The following is a 26,166-nucleotide window of genomic DNA, read 5'->3' on the forward strand; positions in this document are numbered from 1 at the left end:
GACACTTAAGGTAGTCCTTGAGATCATATAATATGGTAGGCTTTATCCTATAGCTTAACTGGTACACAAAAAACTGCCTACCAGCAACCCAAGTGGGAAACCACATCTTTATCCTCACCCTACCTCTCCCCTTTGCCAGTGGTGTTCAGTATACCTCCTTCTATCCACCCCATATCCTTGTCCACACCTGTGCCAGCTTTCTCTCTAAACTGAGTCATCTCCACACTCCATCCTTCTGACAAAGATGGAAATTCTCTAAGATCCAAACGTTATATGGAGCTGCCCTTGTGTAAAAACTGCCAACAGCTCCCACTTTATTATAGGATATGTCATATAACCTCCTGGCTAGATTGTGTTTTCCTATCATCGTCCTCCTAAGATCCTCTCTAAGATCTGGACATCCTAAGATTCCCTTTGTTTTACCACATAGACATACTCATGGCCCCGCCAACACAGTCTCTCTTTTCATATATCTTAGCATTTTCATAGCTTGTTACCTGCCAAGAATGCCTTGCCCTGAATGTCACTCCCTTTTACTTAGTTGTTATTTATTCTTTTAGACTGGGTTCAAATGAAACCTTCCCCCTCATATTTCTGTGTAGCCACAGCATTTGGTATTTATCCATTATGGTGTTTCTCACATTAAATTCTAGCTATTTGCATAATTAACTCTCTCTCACTTGACTGTGAGCTCTTCATTTTTATAATCCCACCTTCCCACATATTTCAACTATCCTTTTTCTGACACCTAGCAGTACCTGTTTTATAATAGGTACTCAGTTTAATAAGAAATAAATGAATAAATGAGAATGACCACAAGTTAAATAAAGTATTGAAATATTTCCAATGATCAGATGAGTGTTAGCATAGAAATACTCCAAATTCTGTTCATGTGAGCCCAGAATGACTGGTTCATCTAATAACATTTGCTATAATAATCAGAATTCCTTGATGAGTAGGTGGACTCTCAGTGTAATAGGGAAGAACCTTTTGTATTCTATAACAAGTTAATCACTAAAGGGATGTTGCCTATAAGCTTAACTGATACATAATGGCCCATCTCTGGGAACCCTGCTTCCCAGGTAATGAGCATTAAGCTAAAATACCTTTGGCTCACAGGAAACATCCTGACCAGGCCCACCCGTGAATGACTGCAGGGAGGAAGAAATTAACACATACTCTCTGGGGGCTGATGGGAACCAGGAAGTGTTTGACTTTACTCCCTCCCCTTTTAGTATAAAAGGAGCCTGAACCCTAACTCAGGCAAGATGGTTCTTTGGGGCACGAGTCCACCAGCTTCTTGGTTTGCTGGCTTTCCAAATAAAGTCATTGTTCCCTGCCCCAACAGCTCGTCCCTCGATTATTGGCCTGTTGTGCGGCAAGCAGTACGAGCTTAGGCTCGGTAACATTAGTATATTTTGGCGGGGGATGGAGGCAGAAACAACCAAAAGATCCCTGTTGTTTTACTGAAATAAACTGTCTAAATAAGAGCAGATGATTTCTTTCCTCTTTAAACTATGGGACCTGAAGTCCTCAAATTGAAAAACTTAGGTTATATCAACGATCATGTATAAAGCAAAAATTTTAAAGTACAAAGTTCATAGATTAACAGAGCTGATCCATTGACATTTACTAATGTTCTAGCTAGTGAACTAGACTTTGGAGTTGAATTATAATGCCCTCCTTTTTTTACCCAACCCCTTCAGTGTCTCTGCAGTGCTCAGTGATAATGTATCAGTTGTTAAGAAAATCCCCTGGGCCTCAGATGTTAGCCAGCTGCACAGCAGGAGGTGAGCCGCAGGTGAACGAGCTAAGCTTCATCTGCCGCTCCCCATCGCTCCCCATCTCTCACATTACTGCCTGAACTATCCCCCCTCCCCCCCCCAAGGAAAAATTGTCTTCCACGAGACCGGTCCCTGATGTCAAAAAGGTTGGGAACCACTGATATAGACCGTAGTGTCCTGCTTCTATTTTCAAATGTTAATGGAAAAAACTTCAAAGACCTGGATCCTTTAGTTATAACAAAAAAACAATTAGAAAGTTCTTAGCGTTATTTGTGGTTTATCTGGTTTAACTGAAATTGAGTTGTATTCTTATCTTATTGATTTTTTTTCTCTTTTTTGGGCAAGATTACCCATTCCAGACTAGAACTCCTTGATATCCAATTTTAGTGCCTCATGTTTCTTCTAACTGCAAAAAGGATTAAAAAAGATGCTGGTTGAGCATTTTAAGATTTTTCTGAAGATAGTTTTCTGAATATCCAGTATTAGTTTTTCACTGTTCTGTCTTTGGGCAAAAATGAAGAGATATGAAGAAAACTGCTGAAGAAGAGTTAAATAATCAACTTTTTCCGAGCCAAACCGAGGGCCTCCCGGTTTGAGGGAGATCAAGTATCAGCAAAACATTTTCTAATTTGTGTCCTTTTAAAAGGGTTCTTTTCAGGACTCTATGAGGAATGTGAGGTTTGGCCTCCTTTTTCACATAGGAATTGCTGAAAGGAGCACTTTATGTCTTTTATGACTATATGTTTCAAGAAGAATTTTTAACTTTGTCACAGTGTACGACTAAAGTGGTATTTATTAGCATTTAGCCATGCGTAGGTGTGCACCTCCATAGCCAGACCCACTACTTCTCCTCTGTCCAGGTGCTCGTACGGTCCGTCTGCTTTATGCCTTGCATCTGACCAGCTGCCCGTTCTATGGATTTGCCATTTGAAACGCTTCTAAAACACACCCCTTCATCTTCCTACCTTTTATTCCTCATCCCATGAACTCACTGCTTCACTCCATTTTTCATGGAGCCCTCACTCATCTTGGCTCCCCTTCTCCAAAGCTCCCCTCTTTATTATATCAAATGTGCATTGTTTTACCTGGTTTCCAAAATGCTCTTCAATCTGCTCTTATCTTCTACACCCAATCTTATGTTTTTACTGCTCTTTCAACATACTCACAAGTTTCCTATTTCTCAGAGCAGGGAATTAGAGCATATGCTTCGGAATCAGAGCTATTGATTAAACAATGTAGACTGTTGTTTTCAGACTTTCTGTTCCCAGCCTGGGAATCTGCATTTAAGTGGGTTCCTCAGGGGTGATTCTTATGTGTCTTAAACTGGAGAGTCTGCACACTTATCTCTTCTGTCCTCCCTGACCCAGTGTCTCTGTAACTTCTAGAAAACATGCCCCTTCTGCACAGGATGCAGGCTCTGATACATGTTAACATGTGTTGCTTTCTGATTGTGTTTCTCCACCTAGAGTATGAGTTCCCCAGGACAGAGGTCACATTTATACTTCCTGGTGAGCTAGAAGGATCACCGGGTTAGGAGTTGGGCAAGCTGACTTCTGTCACAAGTTCTAACTGCGAGGAAAAACATGGGCTCCTACGGCCTCAGTTTGCTCATAGGCAAGGGTGAGAACCAGTGGAGATGATGTCTAAATTCACCTATGTTTTAAAAGCCTACAGTGTCATTGTCATAGAAAGGTCAAGAGCTTCACTCTCACATCTGGGTTTAAATCTTAGCTTTGCCATTAGCCTTGTAATTTTAAGTGAAGGATAATTTCTCTGCGTCTGTTTCGGTGGGAGTAATAACATATACCTTTTGAGGTAGCTATGAAGATAACATAGGTAAAGTGCTTAACACGGTAGATCTTATATGAAGGTCTTGGCATATTTCTATTAATCTGTGTTCTCCCTCACTTCTCATAATGCTGGATAAAGACACATTCTTTCTTGAACACTGTGCTCCAGCATAGCTTTCTATCAGGAGACAGTTTAGTTTAATGATAAACATGAAATTGGTTGGGTTCAAACTTGGCTCCAGTACTTAATAGCTCAATTACCCTGTGCATGTTACTTTAACTTTTTTGAAATGGAGACTCTAATATTTTCTTTACTATAAAGTTGTTATGAGGCTTAAGTAAGATAACACATGTAAAGGCCCAACCAATGCCTAACCCAAAGTGAATGGTAGCTATTATTAATCCTTCTGCCTAGGGTTAGCCTGATCCAACTGAAAATGTATTGTCTGGGAGTCAAAGAGACCTAACTTAAGAGCTCTGGAAGAGATCCTGGGTGCATTACATCATCTGCCTGTACTTCAGTTTCCTGTTCTACAAAATGGTACTAATAATAACCCACTCCATGGGGCACCAAAAGGATTAGATAAGGTAACACATGGGAAAATACGCTCAAAAGGCAAGGAGCTATATCAGGAATTACTTATATTTATTGTTATTATTTTCTTTGTACCCATCAAATGAAGGAATTAACCCAAATAATAGGCAATGTTTATTTAAAATTTACCAAGTTACAGGCATTTGATTCTCTAACTTAATCCTCTCAAAATCCACTGGAATAGATATTATTATTCCTCTTTTATAGCATGTGAAAATTGAGGTTCAGAGAAGCCAAGTAACGTGCTCAAGCACTCACACCCAGTAAGTTGCAGAACTGGAACTGGACACCAGGAAGGATGACACCAAAGAGCAAACATTTAACTGCTATCAAAAGACCTCGGGCTTCCCTGGTTGCGCAGTGGTTGAGAGTCCGCCTGCTGATGCAGGGGACGAGGATTTGTGCCCCGGTCCGGGAAGATCCCATATGCCGTGGAGCAGCTGGGCCCGTGGGCCATGGCCGCTGAGCCTGCGCGTCCAGAGTCTGTGCTCCGCAACGGGAGAGGCCACAACAGTGAGAGGCCTGCGTACCGTAAAAAAAAAAAAAAAAAAAGGACCTCTAAGAACCCTTCTGGCCAAGTGATCCTGTTCTCTTGGTTATGGCTTTTCCATGAAGAGACTGGATGTGATGTTGGAACAGCAAGGTGGAGGCTCTCAAAGTGAGTGGGAAAACCCCTAGAGTTTAAAATCAGAAGTAGATAGCTGCTACATGCCTGAACGTTGCCTTCATAGGAGGCTCTGGATTCTTCATGGTGGGAGATGGAACCCACCTTGGTCCTGCAGCCTTTCCCTTCATCTTCATGGAATGAAGGAGGCTGAACTATGTAGTTTCCTCACAGAAAAGACTAGCTCCTGTCTCTCCTTAATTTTCTCTATATCTTAGATCACAACCACACTGTGAGGTATTATTACCTCCATTTTGTAGATGAGGAAACTGAGGTTCAGAATGGCCAAGGGCTCTGGTCTACAAAGGTAAAACTGTTGGGACTTGAATATACGTCTCTTGATACCAAGTCCAGTATTCTTTTCATTTACCCACTCTTCTAGACATGTTTTTATCTCTAAATCTAGATATGTTTTTCTCTCTAAATGATCTAACTTGAAAAAATGTGGTTTACATAAATATTGCAGAAATGTCTTCCATTGATATCGTGTCTTATATTACGTTCATACCTTATTTGTCCTCACAACAGCTCTTGAGTGAAACTTTCACAGTGAGGAAACTAAGGTCCAAATAGGCTAAATGACTTGCCAGAATTCACACAGCTAATCAGAAATATAACATATTATATTTCTTCATGTTTTGTATACTTTACTACACCACTCATAGTGACTTGGATGATAAGATACTTTAATCACCATTCATTTTATAGAAAAAGTAAGCAAATCAAAGAATATCAAGAACCCAAGTCACCAGAAAATCACACTTGAAGTCGTGTTTTTTTTCTTTTAAAGTAATTGGAGGAATTCTTTTAAAGCTCTGTTTTAAAATTTAAGAATAATGATGGGGGTTTCAGTTGATTCAAAAGAAGTCAGTCCTTTTTCTTTTGAGAAATGAGAGAATTGTTCTCTTATAATACTCACAGGATAATCCAAAAGAGGCTTTCGGTTTTGATTGGGATCTTAGTTAAGCAAATGAGTAAAGACATCTGAAATTTATATTCTTTCACTAATTAACTAATTCTTTCATTCATTATTCAGTAACTGCATTGTGCCAAGTGCTATGCAACATTTGCTGTACTAATGATTACAAAAGAAAATGTGAGATACATTTATAAACAAACCAGAATCAAAAGTAGAGCTAAGTAGTTTGGCCTCCACGCATAGAGGATTAAACTTTATGTCATTCCTTTACTCTTCCCATGGAAATGACAATGTAGCTTAACGTCACTCCAGCTTCATTCCATCTGAGCCAAGAGGGAAAAAAAGGGAGTTCAGTTTGTAGTTGAATTGTCTTTATATCTTCTAGTTGGCAGGTTTTCTTTTCTTCCCTCCCAAAGTTGTTCTGTGTGTGTGTATGTGACTAATTTCGGGTTTATTTTCATTTAAAAAAATCTGAATTTACCTATATAAGGATAAAGATTTAAATGAAATTGATGTTGTTGCTTTAGATATTTAGAATTTATTTTTTTAAGAGCATTAGAATTTGATTTATTGAGGGAATGGAAAGGGGTATTTGACCCATACGTCATATGCCAATCCATACATCTGGAAAAAACATACCAGTACTGGTGAATACCAAGAGACCCTGACAGTGTATGTGATGGTGTTAAGATTGGCCCTATCAGAAGCCAGGATGGTGCCACCAGTCAGGTTCTGCTGGCTTCTGAAGCTCTGCTAGCCTCCTACTATCTCATCAACTCCTCTCCTGATCCTGCCTTTAGAAGCAGGCCACCATCCAGTGCCAGAACTAAGCAGGCCACCGTCCAATGCCAGAACTAAGTCCATCATTGCACAATTTAAATGAGAAACAAACAAAAAACCCTAAACAAGTCCTCACTTGTCTGATTTAGGGAAAAGCATCTCTGAGGTTCCCTATGCACAGGATTGGCTAGAGAGGCTATTCTCCATTTCTACTTCATGTCAGTCATTTTTGCTGCATGTTTGAATGTGGAATGTAGTAGAATTTTGGTTGGCCTGATGTGTTAACAATTTCTTCATACCTACATTGGGGTTTTCTGTAGGAAATTTCACCTGTGGAAATGGAATACTTCTTAGTTCTCGTGCAACATCGTCAATTCATGAGCCTTTGACTGCACGGTAATCGTGAAGACTCCTAATAACCCAAAGATGTTTCTTCACGGAGAATCAAGAGAAAAAACGTCCATGACTCCAGAATAACTTTCTTTTTTATGAGAGAATATTTCTTTTTTGACTATAACCTTACTTAAACTCTATTAACTCTAATTTAATTTAAGCTATTTAAATACTTCAAATGCTATTAAACTCAAAGAGCACATTTTTTAAAATGTATTTAGTTCCTGGGCATTTTTCCTCCATATCACACAACCTTAATTACTATCCACTTATTGTTAAGTATATCATAAAATGAAATATACTGTATAAATTGCATTAATCTCTATAAAAGTAAACTTGAAGCAGAGCCATAAACTAACCAAAATCAGAGGTATGATAAAAAGGCAAAGTACATAAAACATCTTCTAACACTGGGACATAAAACATCTTCTAACACTGGGACAGATTTTACTGCATTCTTCTATTATTTCTGTGCAAAAGAGAACGGGCATTTTCATCTATGGAGTATTATGTAATATTTTCATCTATTATGTGATTATTTTTTCTTTTCTCCATGCCCTATTTTAATGTCTTTTCCCCAGAGTAGAGCTTCTCTACATCTATAATAATTTTCATAGATTTGCCAAGGCATTTTTACTGAGAGGAATGAAATAAATTTCACTGTGAGGGAGTACATTTTCCTTTCATAATTACTCTTATAATTATGGCACCCTGGCACATACTAGCAAGTAGGGAAAGAGGACTACTCAGTTATATCCTCATGAACATTTGCAATTATACAATTTTTAAGATCCGTAAGAACTTTAAAAAAATGCTTTCTATCAGGCATAATATTGCTTGAATTTTATTTTCAAGAGTGCTGTCCATTAAATCATTGAGCCAAATTTGCATTATCATAGAACTATAGACGTCAACTTCAGAATATAGAATCACTGATGCTTGGCATTAGAAGCAGTTTTGGATGTCTTCATGTCCAGTTCTTCTATGGCCGCACTAACATATGTTTTACTAAACTTTTTCTAATTTTCAGTACACAATTTTTTTTAAACATCTTTATTGGAGTATAATTTCTTTACAGTAGTGTGTTACACCAGTCAGAATGGCCATCATCAAAAAATCTACAAACAATAAGTGCTGGAGAGGGTGTGGAGAAAAGGGAACCCTCTTGCACTGTTCATGGGAATGTAAATTGATACAGCCACTATGGAGAACAGTATGGAGGTTCCTTAAAAAACTAAAAATAGAACTACCATATGACCCAGGAATCCCACTACTGGGCATAAACCCAGAGAAAACCATAATTCAAAAAGAGTCATGTACCACAATGTTCATTGCAGCTCTATTTACAATAGACAGGACATGGAAGCAACCTAAGTGTCCATAGACAGAAGAACTGGTAAAGAAGATGTGGCACATGTATACAATGAAATATTGCTCAGCCATAAAAAGAAACGAAATTGAGTTATTTGTAGTGAGGTGGATGGACCTAGAGACTGTCATACAGAGTGAAGTAAGTCAGAAAGAGAAAAATAAATACCATATGCTAACACATCTATATGGAATCTAAAAAAAAAAAAAAGGTTCTGAAGAACCTAGGGGCAGGACAGGAATAAAGACGCAGATGTAGAAAATAGACTTGAGGACATGGGGAGGGGGAAGGGTAAGCTGGGATAAAGTGAGAGAGTGGCATGGACATATATACACTACCAAATGTAAAATAGTTAGCTAGTAGGAAGCAGCTGCATAGCACAGGGAAATCAGCTTCATGCTTTGTGACCACCTAGAGGGGTGGGATAGGGAGGGTGGGAGGGAGATGCAAGAGGGAGGAGATATGGGGGGTATATGTATACATATAGCTGATTCACTCTGTAATACAGCAGAAACTAACACACCATTGTAAAGCAATTGTACTCCAATAAAGTTGTTAAAAAAAAAGAAAAAAAAAACAATGGCAACAACTAGAGTTTGGTTTATTCAACTTTATATCAAAACACATGAACAGCATAGAAGGCTGAGTCATGTACAGAACATTGAAAACAGTTCAGTGCCCCTGCATGCTTGCTCTTTTGTTAAGGCAGAGAGTTTAAACAGAGAGAAGTATGAAGGGCTCTAATCAAGCTATTGGCTCCTAAGCTCCACCGATGCGCCTTCACAAGGTCGTGGCTCCCTGTGATCCTATCTGTGTATCCTTTCTGTTTTTTGCATCTTTTTGTTGTTGTTGTTTGTTTTTTAACATCTCTATTAGAGTATAATTGCTTTACAATGGTGTGTTAGTTTCTGCTTTATAACAAAGTGAATCAGTTATACATATACATATATCCCCATATCTCCTCCCTCCTGCAACTCCCTCTCACCCTCCCTATCCCACCCCTCTAGGTGGTCACAAAGCACTGAGCTGATCTCCCTGCGCTATGTGGCTGCTTCCCACTAGCTATCTGTTTTACATTTGGTAGTGTATATATGTCAATGCCACTCTCTCACTTCTTCCCAGCTTACCCTTCCCCCTCCCCGTGTCCTCAAGTCCATTCTCTACATCTGCTTCTTTATTCCTGTCCTGCCCCTGGGTTCTTCATGACTTTTTATTTTATTTTTTTTAGATTCCATATATGTGTTAGCATATGGTATTTGTTTTTCTCTTTCCGACTTACTTCACTCTGTATGACAGTCTGTAGGTCCATCCACCTCACAAATAACTCAATTTTGTTTCTTTTTATGACTAATATTCCATTGTATATATGTGCCACATCTTCTTTATCCATTCATCTGTCTATGGGCACTTAGGTTGCTCCCATGTCCTGGCTATTGTAAACAGAGCTGCAATGAACATTGTGGTACATGACTCTTTTTGAATTATGGTTTTCTCTGGGTTTATGCCCAGTAGTGGGATTGCTGGATCATATGGTAGTTCTATTTTTAGTTTTTTAAGGAACCTCCATACTGTTCTCCACAGTGGCTGTATGAATTTATATTCCCACCAACAGTGCAAGAGGGTTCCCTTTTCTCCACACCCTTTCCAGCATTTATTATTTGTAGATTTTTTGATGATGGCCATTCTGACTGGTGTGAGGTGATACCTCATTGTAGTTTTGTTTTGCATTTCTCTAATAATTAGTGATGTTGAGCATTCTTTCATGTGTTTGTTGGCAATCTGTATATCTTCTTTGGAGAAATGTCTATTTAGGTCTACTGCCCATTTTTGGATTGGGTTGTTTGTTTTTTTGATACTGAGCTGCATGAGCTGCTTGTAAATTTTGGAGATTAATCCTTTGTCAGTTGCTTCATTTGTAAATATCTTCTCCTATCCTGAGGGTTGTCTTTTCGTCTTGTTTATGGTTTCCTTTGCTGTACAAAAGCTTCTAAGTTTCATTAGGTCCCATTTGTTTATTTTTGTTTTTATTTCCATTTTTCTAGGAGGTGGGTCAAAAAGGATCTTGCTGTGATTTATGTCATAGAGTGTTCTGCCTATGTTTTCCTCTAAGAGTTTGATAGTGTCTGGCCTTAGATTTAGGTCTTTAATCCATTTTGAGGTTATTTTTGTGTATGGTGTTAGGGAGTGTTCTAATTTCATTCTTTTACATGAAAGCATCGTTAGCATTTGCCTTATGTATTGAGGTACTCCTATGTTGGGTGTGTAAATATTTACAATTGTTATATTTCCTTCTTGGATTGATCCCTTGATGATTATGTAGTGTCCTTCTTTGTCTCTTGTAATAGTCTTTATTTTAAAGTCTATTTTGTCCGATATGAGAATTGCTACTCCAGCTTTCTTTTGATTTCCATTTGCATGGAATATCTTTTTCCTTCCCCTCACTTTCAGTCTTATGTGTCCCTAGATCTGAAGTGGGTCTCTTGTAGACAAGATATATACAGATCTTGTTTTTGTATCCATTCTGCCAGTCTATGTCTTTTGGTTGGAGCATTTAATCCATTTACATTTAAGGTAATTATCGATATGTATGTTTCTATTACCATTTTCTAAATTGTATTGGGTTTGTTATTGTAGGTCCTTTCCTTCTCTTGTGTTTCCTGCCCAAAGAAGTTCCTTTAGCATGTGTTGTAATGCTAGTTTGGTGGTGCTGAATTCTCTTAGCTTTTGCTTGTTTGTAAAGGTTTTAATTTCTCTGTTGAATCGGAATAATATCTTTCCTGGGTAGAGTAATCTTTGTTGTAGGTTTTTCCCTTTCATCACTTTAAATATGTCCTGCCACTCCCTTCTGGTTTGCAGAGTTTCTGCTGAAAGATCAGCTGTTAACCTTATGGGGATTCCCTCTATGTTATTTGTTTCTTTTCCCTTGCTGCTTTTAATATTTTTTCCTTAATTTTTGATAGTTTGATTAATTTGTGTCTTGGCATGTCTCTCCCTGGATTTATCCTGTATGGGGCTCTCTGAGCTTCCTGGACTTGATTGTTTCCTTTCCCATATTAGGGAAGTTTTCAACTATAATGTCTTCAAATATTTTCTCAGCCCCTTTCTTTTTCTCTTCTTCTTCTGGGACCCCTATAATTCGAATGTTGGGTTTTTTTTTACCATGAAATAATATTTAATGATTAAAAACATATATAGATTGGAAGAATATTCGACTAGGAGGAGGAATCATAAAGAGAAGTTGAAAAAATTAAAGGACAGCTTTAAACACACCAACTGAAACAGCATTTATAATTGGCCAAATTATTCCTTTGGCATTCTTTTAGCCAAATAAAAATAAAATTTACAGATGGATAATTGAGGTTCACTAACATTAGGTAGGATCAAAGTTCAAGCTAAAAATTAACTCTATATTTGGTTGCAGAGAAATGTGAAATTTACCTATGGCAATTTTCTACTGATGCCAAATTAAAAAGCATGGGTCGACATCTTTATAACAAACGGTTTGACAGATATTTTCTTGGCTTTAAAATGTTTTTTTATATATGCATAGAAATGTAATGAGGATAAGAATAGTCTTCTGTATTATCTGAACAGTTCACAAGGCCTTTGTCACTGTTAGTCACCTCAGATGTGAATATCTGCAGGGCCGTTAAATTAAAGCTGGCCAGAAAAGTTTACAAAGTGCTCCTGTTTCCAACTGATGAGATCCTCAGTTTTCTGGATTTTCTGGATGAGGATTATTTTCAGTTCTTTTTTCTGGCGATATATACAGGAAGTTACAGCAGATATATAAAGGGAAGATCAGAAGCCTGCTGTCCAAGTTCATCACTACTTGTTCTTGGTCCTTTTCAAGTGTAAGTACTTGATAGCCAGTTGTTCTACTCCGTATTAGTTTTCCACTACTATCAAAAGAAGCCAAACGTAATCTAAATGTTATGCTCCTTCAACGTTGTAAACTGACAGATCCACTACATGGCTGATTCAGTGTATTGCGTTTGAAAATGATGTATCGATTGGTGTAAGTCACAAGCAGGTCAAAGCCGAAGTTAAAACCTGTCCACCGCCAGCAGTATTCACCATCTTTGGCAAGCTTTCTACCACACCTCATGCTATTTCCCTCTAGCTCTTCTTTATTGATTTCTTGAGGCCCCACCTCACTGTCTTGTTCTGCCCAGAGCATAGCAAGCCACTGCTGTTTATACACAGAAGATAGCCATTCTGAAGGTACTGGAGAATCTTGTTCAATAATTCTCGCGGAGGCCAAATCACTGATAATATACTGTAACCTTAAATGTCTGAATACTGACACAAATGGTTTTCCTTGCTCAGTTTCAAGGAAGGTCATACCTTCAAAATCTTTTCTCCTCTTAGAAAAACCAGACATCTGTTTCAGTCAAAAGCTGTTTTAAAGATCCATTCCAGGGCTTCCCTGGTGGCGCAGTGGTTGGGAGTCTGCCTGCAGATGCAGAGGACGCGGGTTCGTGCCCCGGTCCGCGAGGATCCCACATGCCGCGGAGCGGCTGGGCCCGTGAGCCATGGCCGCTGAGCCTGCGCGTCTGGAGCCTGTGCTTCGTAGCGGGAGGGGCCACAGCGGTGAGAGGCTCGCGTACCGCAAAAAAAAAAAAAAAAAAAATTTCCGTTCCAAGAAGGCACAAGTTGAAGGAACAACCACTTTTTAAGGACTGTGTATACATCCATCTCCACTTGCATCACAAATAAGTTAGATGAACCAATGAGTTGTTTCATGACATTTATACTGAGTTCTTTAAAAAGTTCAACATTCTGGTGAGTCATCAGATTGTTTAGAAGCCATTCAAGGCCCTTTTTCTTTACAGAGTCCAGTCCATAGGTCCCTGCTGATGTGTAATAGCCACATACGGTTTTCACATTAACTGTTTCCTTCATCGTCTCACCACACTGCTGTATTAAACCATCCAACTGTAGCATACAAGCTGCTGCCAAAATGGCAATAACTGGACTGGGCTTTATTAAGACATCATCTCGATACAATGACCCAAATGCCACCTGCAGTGCTTCTATATCAATATTCTGGTCTGGAATCTCCAGTTCAATAATATTCATGCTGGACTCCTTCCATGAACCACCGAACATACTAGAAAAGTAGCCAGATTGACATAAATATATTTTGTGTAAGCTCCACTCCTCTCCTAGAGCACAAATCTTAATGCCACTGTTTTCACCATTTAAAAATAATGTTTGATAAATATATTTGGACGTACTCTTCAATTTTTTCCTTCGAGGGGTGTTGAGGAGTCGCTGCTGCCCGTCCCCTTCCTGCTCATCCTCGTCTGTCTCAGAATCGGGGTGACAGTAGCAGAAGGCCCCTCTGCTCCGCTTGCGCTTACGGCTGCCCGGACGGTAACAGAAGCCGTGGGCGGCTGCGTCGCCACCACTCTCCGGCCTCCAGGCCGAGCCCCCCGCCCCAGAACCGGGCTCCTGCTGGGCTCGGGCTCACCCCGGGTGGCACAGCACTCGGCTGCTCAACGAGCTCATGGGTCACGGCTCGCCGAGACTTCAGGGAGCGCACCTCAGGGAGCCCAACGAAAACGGTCTCCCGCCATGGCCTGGCCACCACTGCCGGCCTCCACGTAGCCTGTGTGCCTACACCGCCACCTTCTCATGGGCAACCCCGACTGTTGCGTTGGACACTACCGCCTCCATCCTCCGCCATGCCTGCTGCCTCTGGCCGCGCAGCGCGCGCGGACCTCAGGACCTTGTCCCCACTGTTGGTGTGTTTAATGTTGTCCCAGAGGTCTCTGAGACTCTCCTCAATTCTTTCCATTCTTTTTTCTTTATTCTGCTCTGCAGTAGTTATTTCCACTATTTTATCTTCCAGGTCACTTATCCGTTCTTCTGCCTCAGTTATTCTGCTATTCATTCCTTCTAGAGAATTTTTAATTTCATTTATCGTGTTCATCATTGTTTGTTTGCTCTTTAGTTCTTCTAGGCCCTTGTTAAACGTTTCATGTATTTTCTCCGTTCTGTTTCCAAGATTTTGGATCATCTTTACTATCATTACTCTGAATTCTTTTTCAGGTAGACTGCCTATTTCCTCTTCATTTGTTTGGTCTGGTACGTTTTTACCTTGCTCCTTCATCTGCTGTGCATTTCTCTATCTTCTCATTTTGCTTAACTTATTGTGTTTGGGGTCTCCTTTTCACAGGCTGCAGGGGTAGTTCCCATTGTTTTTGGCATCTGCCCCAGTGGCTAAGGTTGGTTCAGTGGGTTGTGTAGGCTTCCTGGTGGAGGGGACTGGTGCCTGTGTTCTGGTGGATGAGGCTGGATCTTGTCTTTCTGGTGGGTAGGACTGTGTCCGGTGGTGTGTTTTGGGGTGTCTGTGACCTTATTATGATTTTAGGCAGCTTCTCAGCTAAGGGTGGGGTAGTGTTCCTGTCTTGCTAGTTGTTTGGCATAGGGTGTCTAGCACTGTAGCTTGCTGGTTGTTGAGTGGAGCTGGGTCTTAGCATTGAGATGGAGGTCTCTGGGCGCACTTTCACCGTTTGATATTACGTGGAGCTCGGAGGTCTCTGGTGGACCAATGTCCCGAAGTCGGCTCCCCCTCCTCAGAGACACAGGCCTGACACGCGGCTGGACCACCAAGCCCCTGTCAGCCACATTGCTCAAAAGAAAAAGGAGAAAAAAAGAAAGAAAGGAAGGAAAAAAACAATAAAGTTATTAAAATAAAAACTAGAGCGCTTCCCTCGTGGCGCAGTGGTTGAGAGTCTGCCTGCCGATGCAGGGGACACAGGTTCATGCCCCGGTCCAGGAAGATCCCACATGCCACGGAACAGCTAGGCCCATGAACCATGGCCGCTGAGCCTGTGCGTCTGGAGCCTGTGCTCCGCAACAGGAGAGGCCACAACAGTGAGAGGCCCGCATACCACACACAAAAAAAAAAACTAGAAAAAATTATTAAAATTAAAAAAAATTAAAAAGTAATAAAAAAAGAAAATAAAAAAGAAAGAAGAGAGCAGCCAAACCAAAAAACAAATCCACCAATGATAGTAAGCACTAAAAACTATACAAACAACAGACAGACAGAACCCTAGGACAAATGGTAAAAGCAAAGCTATACAGACAAAATCACACAAAGAAGCATACACATACACACTCACAAAAAGAGAAAAAGGAAAAAAAAAATCTTTTGGGAAGTCTGAGGTCTTTTGCCAGTGTTTAGTAGGTGTTCTGTAGGAGTTGTTCCACATGTAGATGTATTTCTGATGTATTTGTGGGGAGGAAGTTGATCTCCACATCTTTCTTCTCCGCCATCTTGAAGATCTCCCCAGTACACAATTGTTTATGAGACATTGCTTAAATACCACGAAGGATGTAATGTGTATCATCAGAGAGGGAAGCCTCTTCCAAGGCTGAATGATGCTAATAGGAGACAGCTCTTGAACACCTAATATGTACAAGACACTCTTCTAGATATTACACAGGGTATACATTTGAGTCAGACTTTACGTTTGTACATAAAGTACTGGCACTCAAGTTGAGGGTATAATATGTTTTCGTGAAAAAATGACACTGTAATAGCAGAACTGTGTTCACTTGCCCATGTAGATTTTAGATGCTCTTACCTCCAATAGAGAGTTGAGGCAGATATCTGCTTACCAGGGCCTCTGCTTTGAACATTGTCTCTCCAGGGTCCCCTAAGTTGCATCTCCTTAAGTTTGTACCTGAACTTTCCCTTCCTGCCCAACAACTTTTAATTGATAACACATTTGCATAAACATCTGGGAATTTGATTGGCACTTCCTAGAGGCTCTTTGCCTGATTACATTTTCAGTTCCTGTCTCTCAAGTCATGGGCAAGTAATCCCCACCCTCACATCCACTGTAAGATTCCAGAACACTTGGCTACACACAGGTGCTGGCCCAGGCTCAGTGCCCCAGCCCTGCAGAAGCCAGTGGAGCCAGCTATGTATGTCATGGAGAATAGCTGGTCCCAAAGACCTGGAGAAGTGGAGAATTCTCCTTTGAAAGGGTCTATCAGGAATTGGAAAGTGAAAGCAGGAGCTACCACCCTTTTCAAATATGGAGTCACTTTTAACATCTAAAACTCTCATGGCCAGTCATCTGATCCAGTTAACACTATTAGTCTCTACTGATAAAGTAAATAATAATAATTGCTGCGTTCAGAATACTTTAAGTTTATTTCTTATTGTATTAATTCTAATATTTCAAAAAATAATGGCACTTATGCATGTGAGACATATCATTTACTCAACTGTCAGCAGTGCTTGGTGTATATGTAACTTTATGATATCCTGGCAATAATTCCATGGGTGCTCAGGGATACATGTTTCATAGACTTTGAACCATATAATGATAAAAATATAATTATAGAATCATACTGTGCAAAGCAGATTACACCCATTATCTCTTTTAGTCCTCAAAACTTCTCTATGGGATCTGCACTGTCAAACTCTATTTTATGGATGGGGAAACCAAGGCTTCCAAGAGAATGAGTAACTGGCCCCGGACATAGAGCTAGAAGTGACAAAGCTGAGGTTTGACCCAGGCCTGTCTGCCCTGAGAGCCTGACTCTATGACTTTACCATCAGACACCAGGAAAGGGGTAAGAGAGTCTGAGGTGGTTGAGTGCAAGAACTGTACCCAGAATTGCCACCATGCCCAGCCCTGCCACCTCTGTTGTTGATATATCAGCCTTTCTCTGGAGCTAACTGGAACCTGACAGTGAAGTTAAGACACACACAACAAAGGGATTTTGTTTCAGTTTCCTAGAGCAGCCACTGAGTTAATGTTAAAATTTGATTTTGAGTTGATTTCACTCATCCATGCGATTTTGTTTTCTTAGTGCTTTCCAGGTGCATTTCTGCAGCATGATAAACCACCTTGGTCGGCTGAACACATTTCTTGGTTTTACATCCTAACAAAAGCAAGGTAATTGTATAATTTTTCATCTGGGTCCTCCAAATGAGCACAAGGGCAATCAGAAATTTCAATTATGATAAAATATAGGAAGTGTCAAGGATAATAAAGAGAAGAAGCAAATAAAATTCTAAAGGAGTTAAGAGGAAAGAGGCATTATTTTGACCTTCTTAGGTTGGAGAAGGCTTTGTGTAAAAATAAGTTGGCATTTTTCCTGGACGTTGAGGAATAGTGAAGCTTTGGCAACTTGAAGTTGATGAGGGGATGGGCCTCTAGGTAGGAGGATCATTCCTCTATCATCTAAATCAGGGCGTATTAGAGACTAAAAATGGGGCACTTTTAATAATTGTAATAATAATTGTACCTAAGCAACAGAACAAACTGGAACTGTCCCGGGCAAACCGCATGTGTGGTCACCCAAAGTACAGGGGAAAGGGTAGAAGACCTCTCTATATTTGATTGGAGCAAGAGAGGGGAGTAGTAAAAAATCAAATTAGAAAAGTGCGTTGGGACTACATTGCAAAGAACCTTGAGTGCCAGGTGATATTTTATAGACAGTCTAGTCATGCAAAGTTTGTGAATAGGTGAATACATGATATAAATGAAACTGTCTTTCAGAAAGATTAATTTGACAGTAGAGAGGAAGATGAATGACAGAGGGCAGACATGGGAATATTTACTTGATATGTCCATGATTTCTTCTCTATCTCCAAGTCTTCTTAGAGAATTTGCCTTGTCACAGTTTAAGTAAGGATAGCCCCATGTCCCATGGATCCTTGTTTTTCTTGATTACATTTGATAGAACCAGGGGTAAACATATGACTTTCGCTGGTTCAGTGAGATATTGTCCTCTTAGAAATTTGAAATCAAGACCAGAAACCAACTTTTTAAACTATAGGAATTCATCCTTTTGGGATACCTGAGGTGGGCCCTGAGTAAGAAATGAGTTTAGCAGAGAACTGGTGTGCTGTGTGCAGAGAGAGAGCAATACTGCAACAGTGCAAAGTGGAGCAGATATGAAAGGCCATGTGCACATGTGAGAGAGAGGCAGAGAGACAGAGAGAAATGGAGACAGACAGACAGAGAGGAAGACTGAGAGAAGGAGAGAGGGGAGGAGAAGGGAAGGAAGGGGAGAGAGAGATAATGACTGATGGCTTTGAGGTCCTGTCATACCTGCTGTACCTCATGCTCCATGATATTCCTCTGTGTTATTGTCAACTAAGTTGATCCTAGAACAATGTGGGAGTTAGGGGCACCGACCCTCCAAGGAGTTGAAAATCCACATAATCCACTTGTAATTTATAGTCAGCCCCTCGTATATACTGTTCCTCCATAGAAGCAGTTCCTCCTTATCCTCAGATTCAACCAAGCTTGGATCGTGTAGCACTGTAGTATGTACTACTGAAAAAAAATGTGCTAATCTGTAAAAATACTGAATCACTGTGTTGTACACTTTAAACTAATATAACATTATTATAAATCAGCTATACTTCAACAACAAAAATCCACGTATAAGTGGACTTATGCAGTTCAAACACATGTTGTTCAAGGGTCAATTGTACTTTCATCTTAATCTAATTTGATTAGGTTTATTTTCTTGAAAACAAATGTGTTCTGACTAAGGTAAAGAAGGAAATGTTCCCCAGTAAGACCCACCTATTGATTCTGGATCTGCCTTTTTGAACAACACAAACAAGTCTTCTTCTCATAATAGCCCTTCACATATTTCAAGACAGGCATTGTTTTTTTATACAGTTTCCTATTCTTGAGGCTAAATATTTCTCTCTTCAGCAAGAGCTGTTCTGTCATCCTATTTCTTGTTAAAGATGGTACTCAATTGAGTGCCTTCTTTTCACAATCTTCTTTTCTCCTGTGTTTTTTTTCAAGGCAGGAAAATTAAAGCACTCACTGTCCCTGACTCTCTTCCAGTTATGGGGAGATGGAGAGGACCTGAAGAATATTCTTAACAAATGATATGTAAGTAGAAGTCTTATTACCACACCAAAGTTGGGTCCACTCACCTGTATGCAGTAAAGCCAATCTACTGACATTGGCTTGTGTTGAAGGAAAGTGCAGCATTTATTGCAGGGCACCAAGCAAGGAGTCCAGGCAGCTAATGCTCAAAAGGCCTGAATTCCTCAATGGCTTTCAGGGAAAGGATTTTGATACAGGGTGAGGGAGGGGGTTTGTAGGGTGTGTGATCAGCTCCTAGGCATTCTTCTGCTTGGTTGGTGGTGAGGTAACAGGGAACAGGGTGGTGTTTCAGAAGTCAACATCGTCGACCTTCTAGCTCCAACTGGTTTGGGGTCTACTTGCTTTTGGTCAGCATGCAGTTAACTTCCACCTTGTGAGGCTTTCAGTATCTGAAGAACAGCTCAAGGATATGGCTCAGAATATTATCTATAGCCCTTGAGGAGGAACTAAAGTTCCTTGACTTTGTTTAATGGCTAAGCTATTATTATTTTGTCTTGCTTGACTGTTTTCCTTTGTTTTTGCATTTTCTCACTTCTCTGATTAAATTTCTTCTTTGTAACTCGGGGAAGCCCTAGGAGGCTAAAATTTTTCTACAAAAAAGAGGCAAAAAGAGGTCATGGGTGGGGGGGGTGGTCCTTTCCTGGGAAGGCCCCATAGAGTCCTGCTCAGTTACAGTCTCTAGGAAGAACATTTTTTCCTGAACGAAAAGGCGAACGTCTTCTAGGGAGAGAACGCTTTATCCTTCTCTTGTCTAGGATGAGGAGAAGATACCTGGAAGTGTAGCATCCCTCATATGACTTTGAGGAGGTAGCAAGGATGCTGATGTTGGAGAATAAAAAAGACCTGGTTCCTAGTTACTATCTCTGAGCTGGCATATCCTCCATGGGCTGCCATTACAATACTGCTTGTTGCATGAGACAATAAGAGCCGTTTTGTATAAAGCCATGTAGCACATTTTTCTGTAACTAGCATACAAATAATAACTAATAAACTTTCTTAGGCTTGGACATGATACTTTTGTAAATATGATATAAGATTATACTGGCTTTTAAATCCTCCGTATCATATAACCACTGTAATTCATTCACTTTAGTGAAATTTCTTCTAATTGTCAAATTTGTCTTCTGTGATAAATATTCATAATTCCTAGCTATAAAGCACAGAAAGAATTTAAATTCATTTTCTTAATCCCGTCTGTTCTGTATACCTGCTTTCCTTTTCTCTTCTATAAGAAAAAAGAGAAATCAACATCTAATAAATTGATAGAAAAATATGGCAGAAGACTTGCAAATTTCTGGGGTTAGTTTATGGAGAAGGATACAGAGAAGAGTAAACCACAATTTGAAGACAGGTTTCTCTAGTAGGAAGAATAAAGCATAGTCTCAAATAAGTAAACATAAAGCAGAATGAGTGGAGTAATTGGATAATTTTAATGTCTATAACTTTTTGCTGCTCTGCAACTCTTGTCCCACAATAACATGGAGCAACTCCAGTAGAGTAGAAATGATTGTGTGTGTTCAGTCTGTAGAGCACTTGAGATGGAGCCCCTCCCACCCCTGGTCCCCTGCAGCCTGCAGCCCATGTGTGTCATGGGGAGATGCAGAAATGCCCAGGCCCAGAAGGGGAAGCAAGGAGACCTAATGTCAGGGCAGGACAAGGTCAAATGGGCAGTGTTGGGTCGGGAGCCATGGTGGGCCCTCTGGGCATCAGTAGCAGATGCATACAGGCCAGGGGAGTACCAGGAGATGCAGCAGGCAAAGAGGAATTCATCCAGTGGTCAAGTGAGGTGACATGGCTCAGTGAGACCAGTGAGGAGCTGAGGACTGCGCAGGTGACAGGGACCTCTCACCCCTGCCACCATGATGTTTTCTAGGAATCTCTTGTTGCTCAGAAGCTACTGGGAGAGAAAGACTAAGATATAGAGGTGTGAGATAACTGTGAAAACATGTACCCCAAATACACCTAGCTAAACTGCAAGAGAATAAGCTTTAAACAAAAATTGACTCTGTTACCCAGATAAGGTATTTTTTTCTATTGCTATTCAAAGACAATAGAGGCTTGTGATTAAATAACATTTCTTTACATCTGACGTAGAGTGTGTGAACTTTAAAGTCACTTCAGTTACAGCATACTTGATTTAAGAAAGTGGTATGTACAAAGTCATAGGAGAGTTCAAATGAGGATCTCACTCGTAGCCCACGGATTAAAGGGTGACATTCGAACAAAACCATGTGGAATGTGCATGGTTTTTAATGGGAGAGAAGAAGAAGAGTAAAGATGGGTATTTTAGAGTCAGGACACTGGGGCAGAGGAACACGACCTGCATGGGAAAAACATGTTGTCTACTAGCTGGAGCACATTCATCGACTGAAGCATAACATTTCAGAAGTGGAAAGGATTTTAGACATGAATACGTTTTTAATCTGATCTTCTCATTTACAAGTGAGGCGACTGAGGCACGGGGTGGTGAAGGGCTCTGTCACTCTCGCATCAGCGTTGGGGGCCAGTCTTGAAACCTGGTCCCCCAGGCGCAGGTGAGGGCTCTGTTCTCTACGACACCCTGCCCAGATTGCCAAGGACCCTAATGTGGGCTATTTCATTGGCTATAGAAATTCACAGACTGTTTTTGAGGAGAGGATTTTTAAGAAAAGTAATGCAGCTATAGGGTAATAAGATAGATTAAGTGGATGGAATAGGATGGATAGATCTGGGGAAGAAGAAAACGGACCTGGAAAGGATTATTGCATTTGTTCGGGGATGAGGTAACAGAGCCAGGGTGTAACGCTGTAATAATTATAATCTGGGGATTGTAACTATCATTGCTCATTAGGTAATTTCCTAAGGGTCTCTGGTTTCCTAGTGCCTAGAATAGTGCCTAGGGACTCCTGAATGAACTATTGAATGAATGAGTCAACAAACGAAAGTTAGTGACTATAGAAATGCAGAAGGAGATTTCCATGAAAGAAATAGTTTTTTGAGTCTCAAGACATAAACTGGAGGATTTTGGAGGAGAAATGTTGACTTGATTTGGACCTATGGAGTTTGATGTGGAGAAGTGACCTGCACAGGGATTTTGCAATCAGGCAATTAGAAAGTGAGCCTGGAGCTCTGAGAAGGGTTAGGGCTGCAGATGTACAGTTCTGGGGAAACAATCAGAAATATGGTGCCAGTGATTTCAAGGCTGTACTCAGGGCTCTTTACAGAACGAGCAGAATGAAAACTGGTCCCGTTCTCCTCTCACCAAAGTAGACTGTGCCCTCCAGTGAAAAGTGAAAAATTAGAACTTTCCCTCATGTATGCTAATCAATCTCTGGTGTGTGTGTGTTTAGTACTATTGTAGCATACATATGAAAGTTGACTGGTCTTTGAATTCAGCAGTTACAGTCAGCTAAATTCTGAACCTGAATAATGCACGGGCGGGGTGCTGTTTATAGGGAGCAAGTGATTTATTTTATTGCTTACATTTCAAATCCTTTAACATGTTTCCCAAGAAGTCGTTATTTGAAAAATTATTGCAAAAATACGACCGGAGAAAAAAAATGAAACCCATGTCGGTCAGCTGATGTGAATTATTAAGTGTGTCTGTTTTTCTAGAATACTTTTAGAAAATTGGTGTCTCCCATTCCATACTAAATAAGTGTTGAACAAAGATTTTAAATTATTAGTTTGGAGTTGTGCCAGGATTGCAGCCTGTGTGTCTCAGTCCTGTTCTTGATGGGGGAAAAAAGGAAGGAAGGAAGGAAGGAGAAAAGGAGTGAAATTGAATAGTAGAGTAGCAGCGCAAGAAGAAGGGCTCAGGGAGAGGGTTGTTTTGTATGTTTTTTTAAAGACAGGAGTCCTCACACCAGCAACCATATTACAGCGATTGTCACATCCCGGACACTCATTGTATAGAATTAATAGTAACAGTGAATGGACATGTTTTTGACTTCATAGCCCCCAGCCTGTGGATAAGCTGAGAGCCTTCACAGATCCTCCTTTGAGAATCACCACTCCGATGGCATCCATGCTGACCCTGATGTCAAGGGACTCACATTCTTGTTACGGCTCTGTCTGTGGCTAACCATATGTCCCGGGGAAAGTCATTTAGCGTCTGCTTTGGTTTCCTGTCTGAATACCTGACCCTTCCTGCTTTACGGGGTTGTTGCAAAATGAATTAGAGAAGGTATGAGAGAATGCTTTGTATTCTCATAAGAAAGGTCCTCTTTGATTCTAAAGGGTTATTATTAATTCACCCAGAATAAAGACTACAAACTAAGCTGAACGATAAATAGATCTGATGAAAGTGCTCACAGTTTCCTGCTCTGTATAACACAAATCTCAGCTTTGGCTGCTATTAGCACCAAACGATCCCAGCTACTTGTTCCAAAAGTTTAATCCGTAATTGTATGTGATTGTGCATTTGGTAATATTTAAGAGAACGTGCCTAAAGAAGAAAATAATGTTACCTGGGTACACATGGATCCAAGGATAGGATTTTTATAATTAGGAACAGTATTTGACACATCACCACCACCGCAAGCACCCAAATAATTGTTTAAACAATGGCACAGCAACCAAGTGCCTCTCGAGGCTGGATTGTTGACTTTAAAGATGAATCCCATAAATAGCCGGCCAGAATTTTAGCCTACACAGGGCTGAAGTACCTTGTGGCAAATCTTTAATTTGTGGCTAATGACTGAATCTATCTCATGTCATTTTTAAATCAGGAAATCTGAGAAAATAAGTATATGAGAGGTTGAAGATCCAAAAGTAAAAGCTATGCAACTTTTAAGCCCTCAGCACTGCAATTTATATTTAACAGTGATTAAGTACTGGGATCATATAAGGGGCTGTAATTGCATCAGGAGACATGTTCATTTTTAACTGAACAAAGCAGATTTAGTGCTTTCCTAAGAAAGGACGAAGATATTGAACTGTTAGCAAGCCACAAATAATCCTAGTTGACTTATGGTGGGCTAAATAGAAACTGATTTTTGAAGGAGTCAATAAAAATAATCTTTACTAAAAAAAAAAACAGTAATAATCTTTACTGGATAGTTTCTATAATATCCCTAAGTCTCTAAGTTTGTGATTTATAGATCAGCTATCCAAAGAATGTAAACAAGAACGTTTTCTCCCTACGTCTACTCCATTAAGAAGTTAAGATGAAAATAACATTAATCTGACTCCTCTCTTCTGGTTTAACCTCATCTCATGCCACTGCTCCATTGAAGCCCAGCCATCAGGCCGATGGCAACAAGGTCTCAGAAGCAGCCATGTCTCTGCTTGGGGGGTTGCCTCTCCTTGGAATGTTCTTTTCTTCCTGCATCTGATTAACTCCTGCTCATTCTTAGAAAATCAAATCACTATCCTTCCTTCCGTTAATCCCTCCACAAACCCGTCTCTGCTGCACCACAGTTGAGGCCCCATCCTCACCCTCTCTGTTCTCAGAGCTTTATGCATTTGCCTTTTATATTACCCTGCTTTGACTTTTTTTTTTTTTTTTTTGCGGTACGTGGGCCTCTCACTGTTGTGGCCTCTCCCGTTGCGGAGCACAGGCTCCGGACGCGCAGGCTCAGCGGCCATGGCCCACGGGCCCAGCTGCTCCGCGGCATGTGGGATCTTCCCGGACCGGGGCACGAACCCGTGTCCTCTGCATCGGCAGGCGGACTCTCAACCACTGCGCCACCAGGGAAGCCCTGCTTTGACTTTTTGAAACTTGTTTAACCTCCCTTTCCCTCTAAAGCCAGATCAATGAGCCACATTTTCACTTTTTGAGCAGCTTCCTTCTCTGTGTCGTATCACACAGAGTTCTCTCCTTCAGCCCCCACTTCATTCTAGGTCCACCCAGTATTGCAGGCTTTGGACCTGTTGCCTCATCTGAGTGTCCCACTTAGCCTTTGCATACGCATTTTGCCTCTGAAGTGGACCTTTCTGCTTCTTTTCATCTCTATTATAATTTCCTGGCCTAGGCCAAGCTCTCGATGACCCAAATTCCATCTTGGGTCCATTGGACCAGAATCCTGGTGGGATGCAGGTGGAGGGGTAGGAGGCAGTTATGGCATTTCTTACATTGTTTCATGATAGCTTGTTTTCTTGTCTGTCTCCAATTAACTACCAGTTCCTTGAGGGCAGGACTTATCTTCATCTTGGCAGGTAAGGACCTGACACAGTACCTAGTACATAGTAGATGATTAATAAATATTTATAAAGCATATGTGAATGGTAAACTTAGCGCATATTATTCTTAAATTTTAAGACCTACATGAGACAATGTATTCTTCAACCAGGACAATATAGGTTTGTTTACAAGGAGGCCACATGAAAGCACATAGGTTCATTGGTCAGAAGAAAGACCTCCTCCTTCACTTCTTTGCTCTTTACCTGTGAAACCTACTTTGAAAAATATTTGTCTATAGACTCTGATTTTCATGTTTCCTAGTTACTTATTCGTAAGCTGTCACTGTTTAGAATGGGGACCTCTGATCTGAAAGCTGGCCTCTGGTTCTCCTACCAAAGAGAACTAGGTTCTGGCCCATGAATCTAGATCTCTTGCTGACTTACTGCTGCCTGTGAACTAAGTTCCCAGATGACTCTGTCTATCATGCTGAGCACTTATGCCCCCAACATCGAGCACAGCATCTGTAACACAGTAGACGCCCAATATGTATTTGTTGAAAGACTGAATGATGACCTCCAGGGTTCTTGCCTGCCAGCTATCTCCTGGCCCAGATCCTCTGCCACAGATGATGCCCACCCACTGGGAAACCACTCTCCCACTTGGCAGGTATGGCCTCCTGCCCATCCCTAAACACCATTTTTGGACCTTGTGTGCTGTGTCTCGTGCATCTGGCTGTGCCTTCTGAGCCCATTTCTTTAGAGAAGTCATTGCTCTCGGCCTTGATTCCCCTCTCATGCTCTGGGTTTCAAGTCAAAGGCCAGCTATGTCTTTTCCCTCCCCCTCCCCAAAGCCCAGAGTGGCCCATTAACATCTTTTATCT

At 40.7% G+C, this 26,166-nt stretch overlaps 1 protein-coding gene and 1 long non-coding RNA gene across 2 annotated transcripts in view; one reads left to right on the top strand and one right to left on the bottom strand.

Moving 5' to 3' along the window:
* The window catches only part of LOC117203941 (uncharacterized), a 464,617-nt gene that overhangs the window by 104,300 nt on the left and 334,151 nt on the right, over nucleotides 1-26,166 (top strand). Inside the window, exon 5 of the long non-coding RNA XR_007469983.1 lies at nucleotides 19,097-19,186. This is a non-coding gene — a long non-coding RNA (uncharacterized LOC117203941). The remainder of the gene's footprint in view (nucleotides 1-19,096; nucleotides 19,187-26,166) is intronic.
* LOC101286469 (germ cell-less protein-like 1) lies at nucleotides 11,442-13,823 on the bottom strand. The gene is given in 3 exon segments (XM_012535491.3): nucleotides 11,442-12,669; nucleotides 12,671-12,717; nucleotides 12,941-13,823. Coding segments are annotated over 3 exon segments (1,581 nt in total). The 5' UTR covers nucleotides 13,809-13,823; the 3' UTR covers nucleotides 11,442-12,003.

The sequence above is a fragment of the Orcinus orca genome, chromosome 11 (assembly GCF_937001465.1).
Source record: "Orcinus orca chromosome 11, mOrcOrc1.1, whole genome shotgun sequence".
Classification (NCBI taxonomy): domain Eukaryota; kingdom Metazoa; phylum Chordata; class Mammalia; order Artiodactyla; family Delphinidae; genus Orcinus; species Orcinus orca.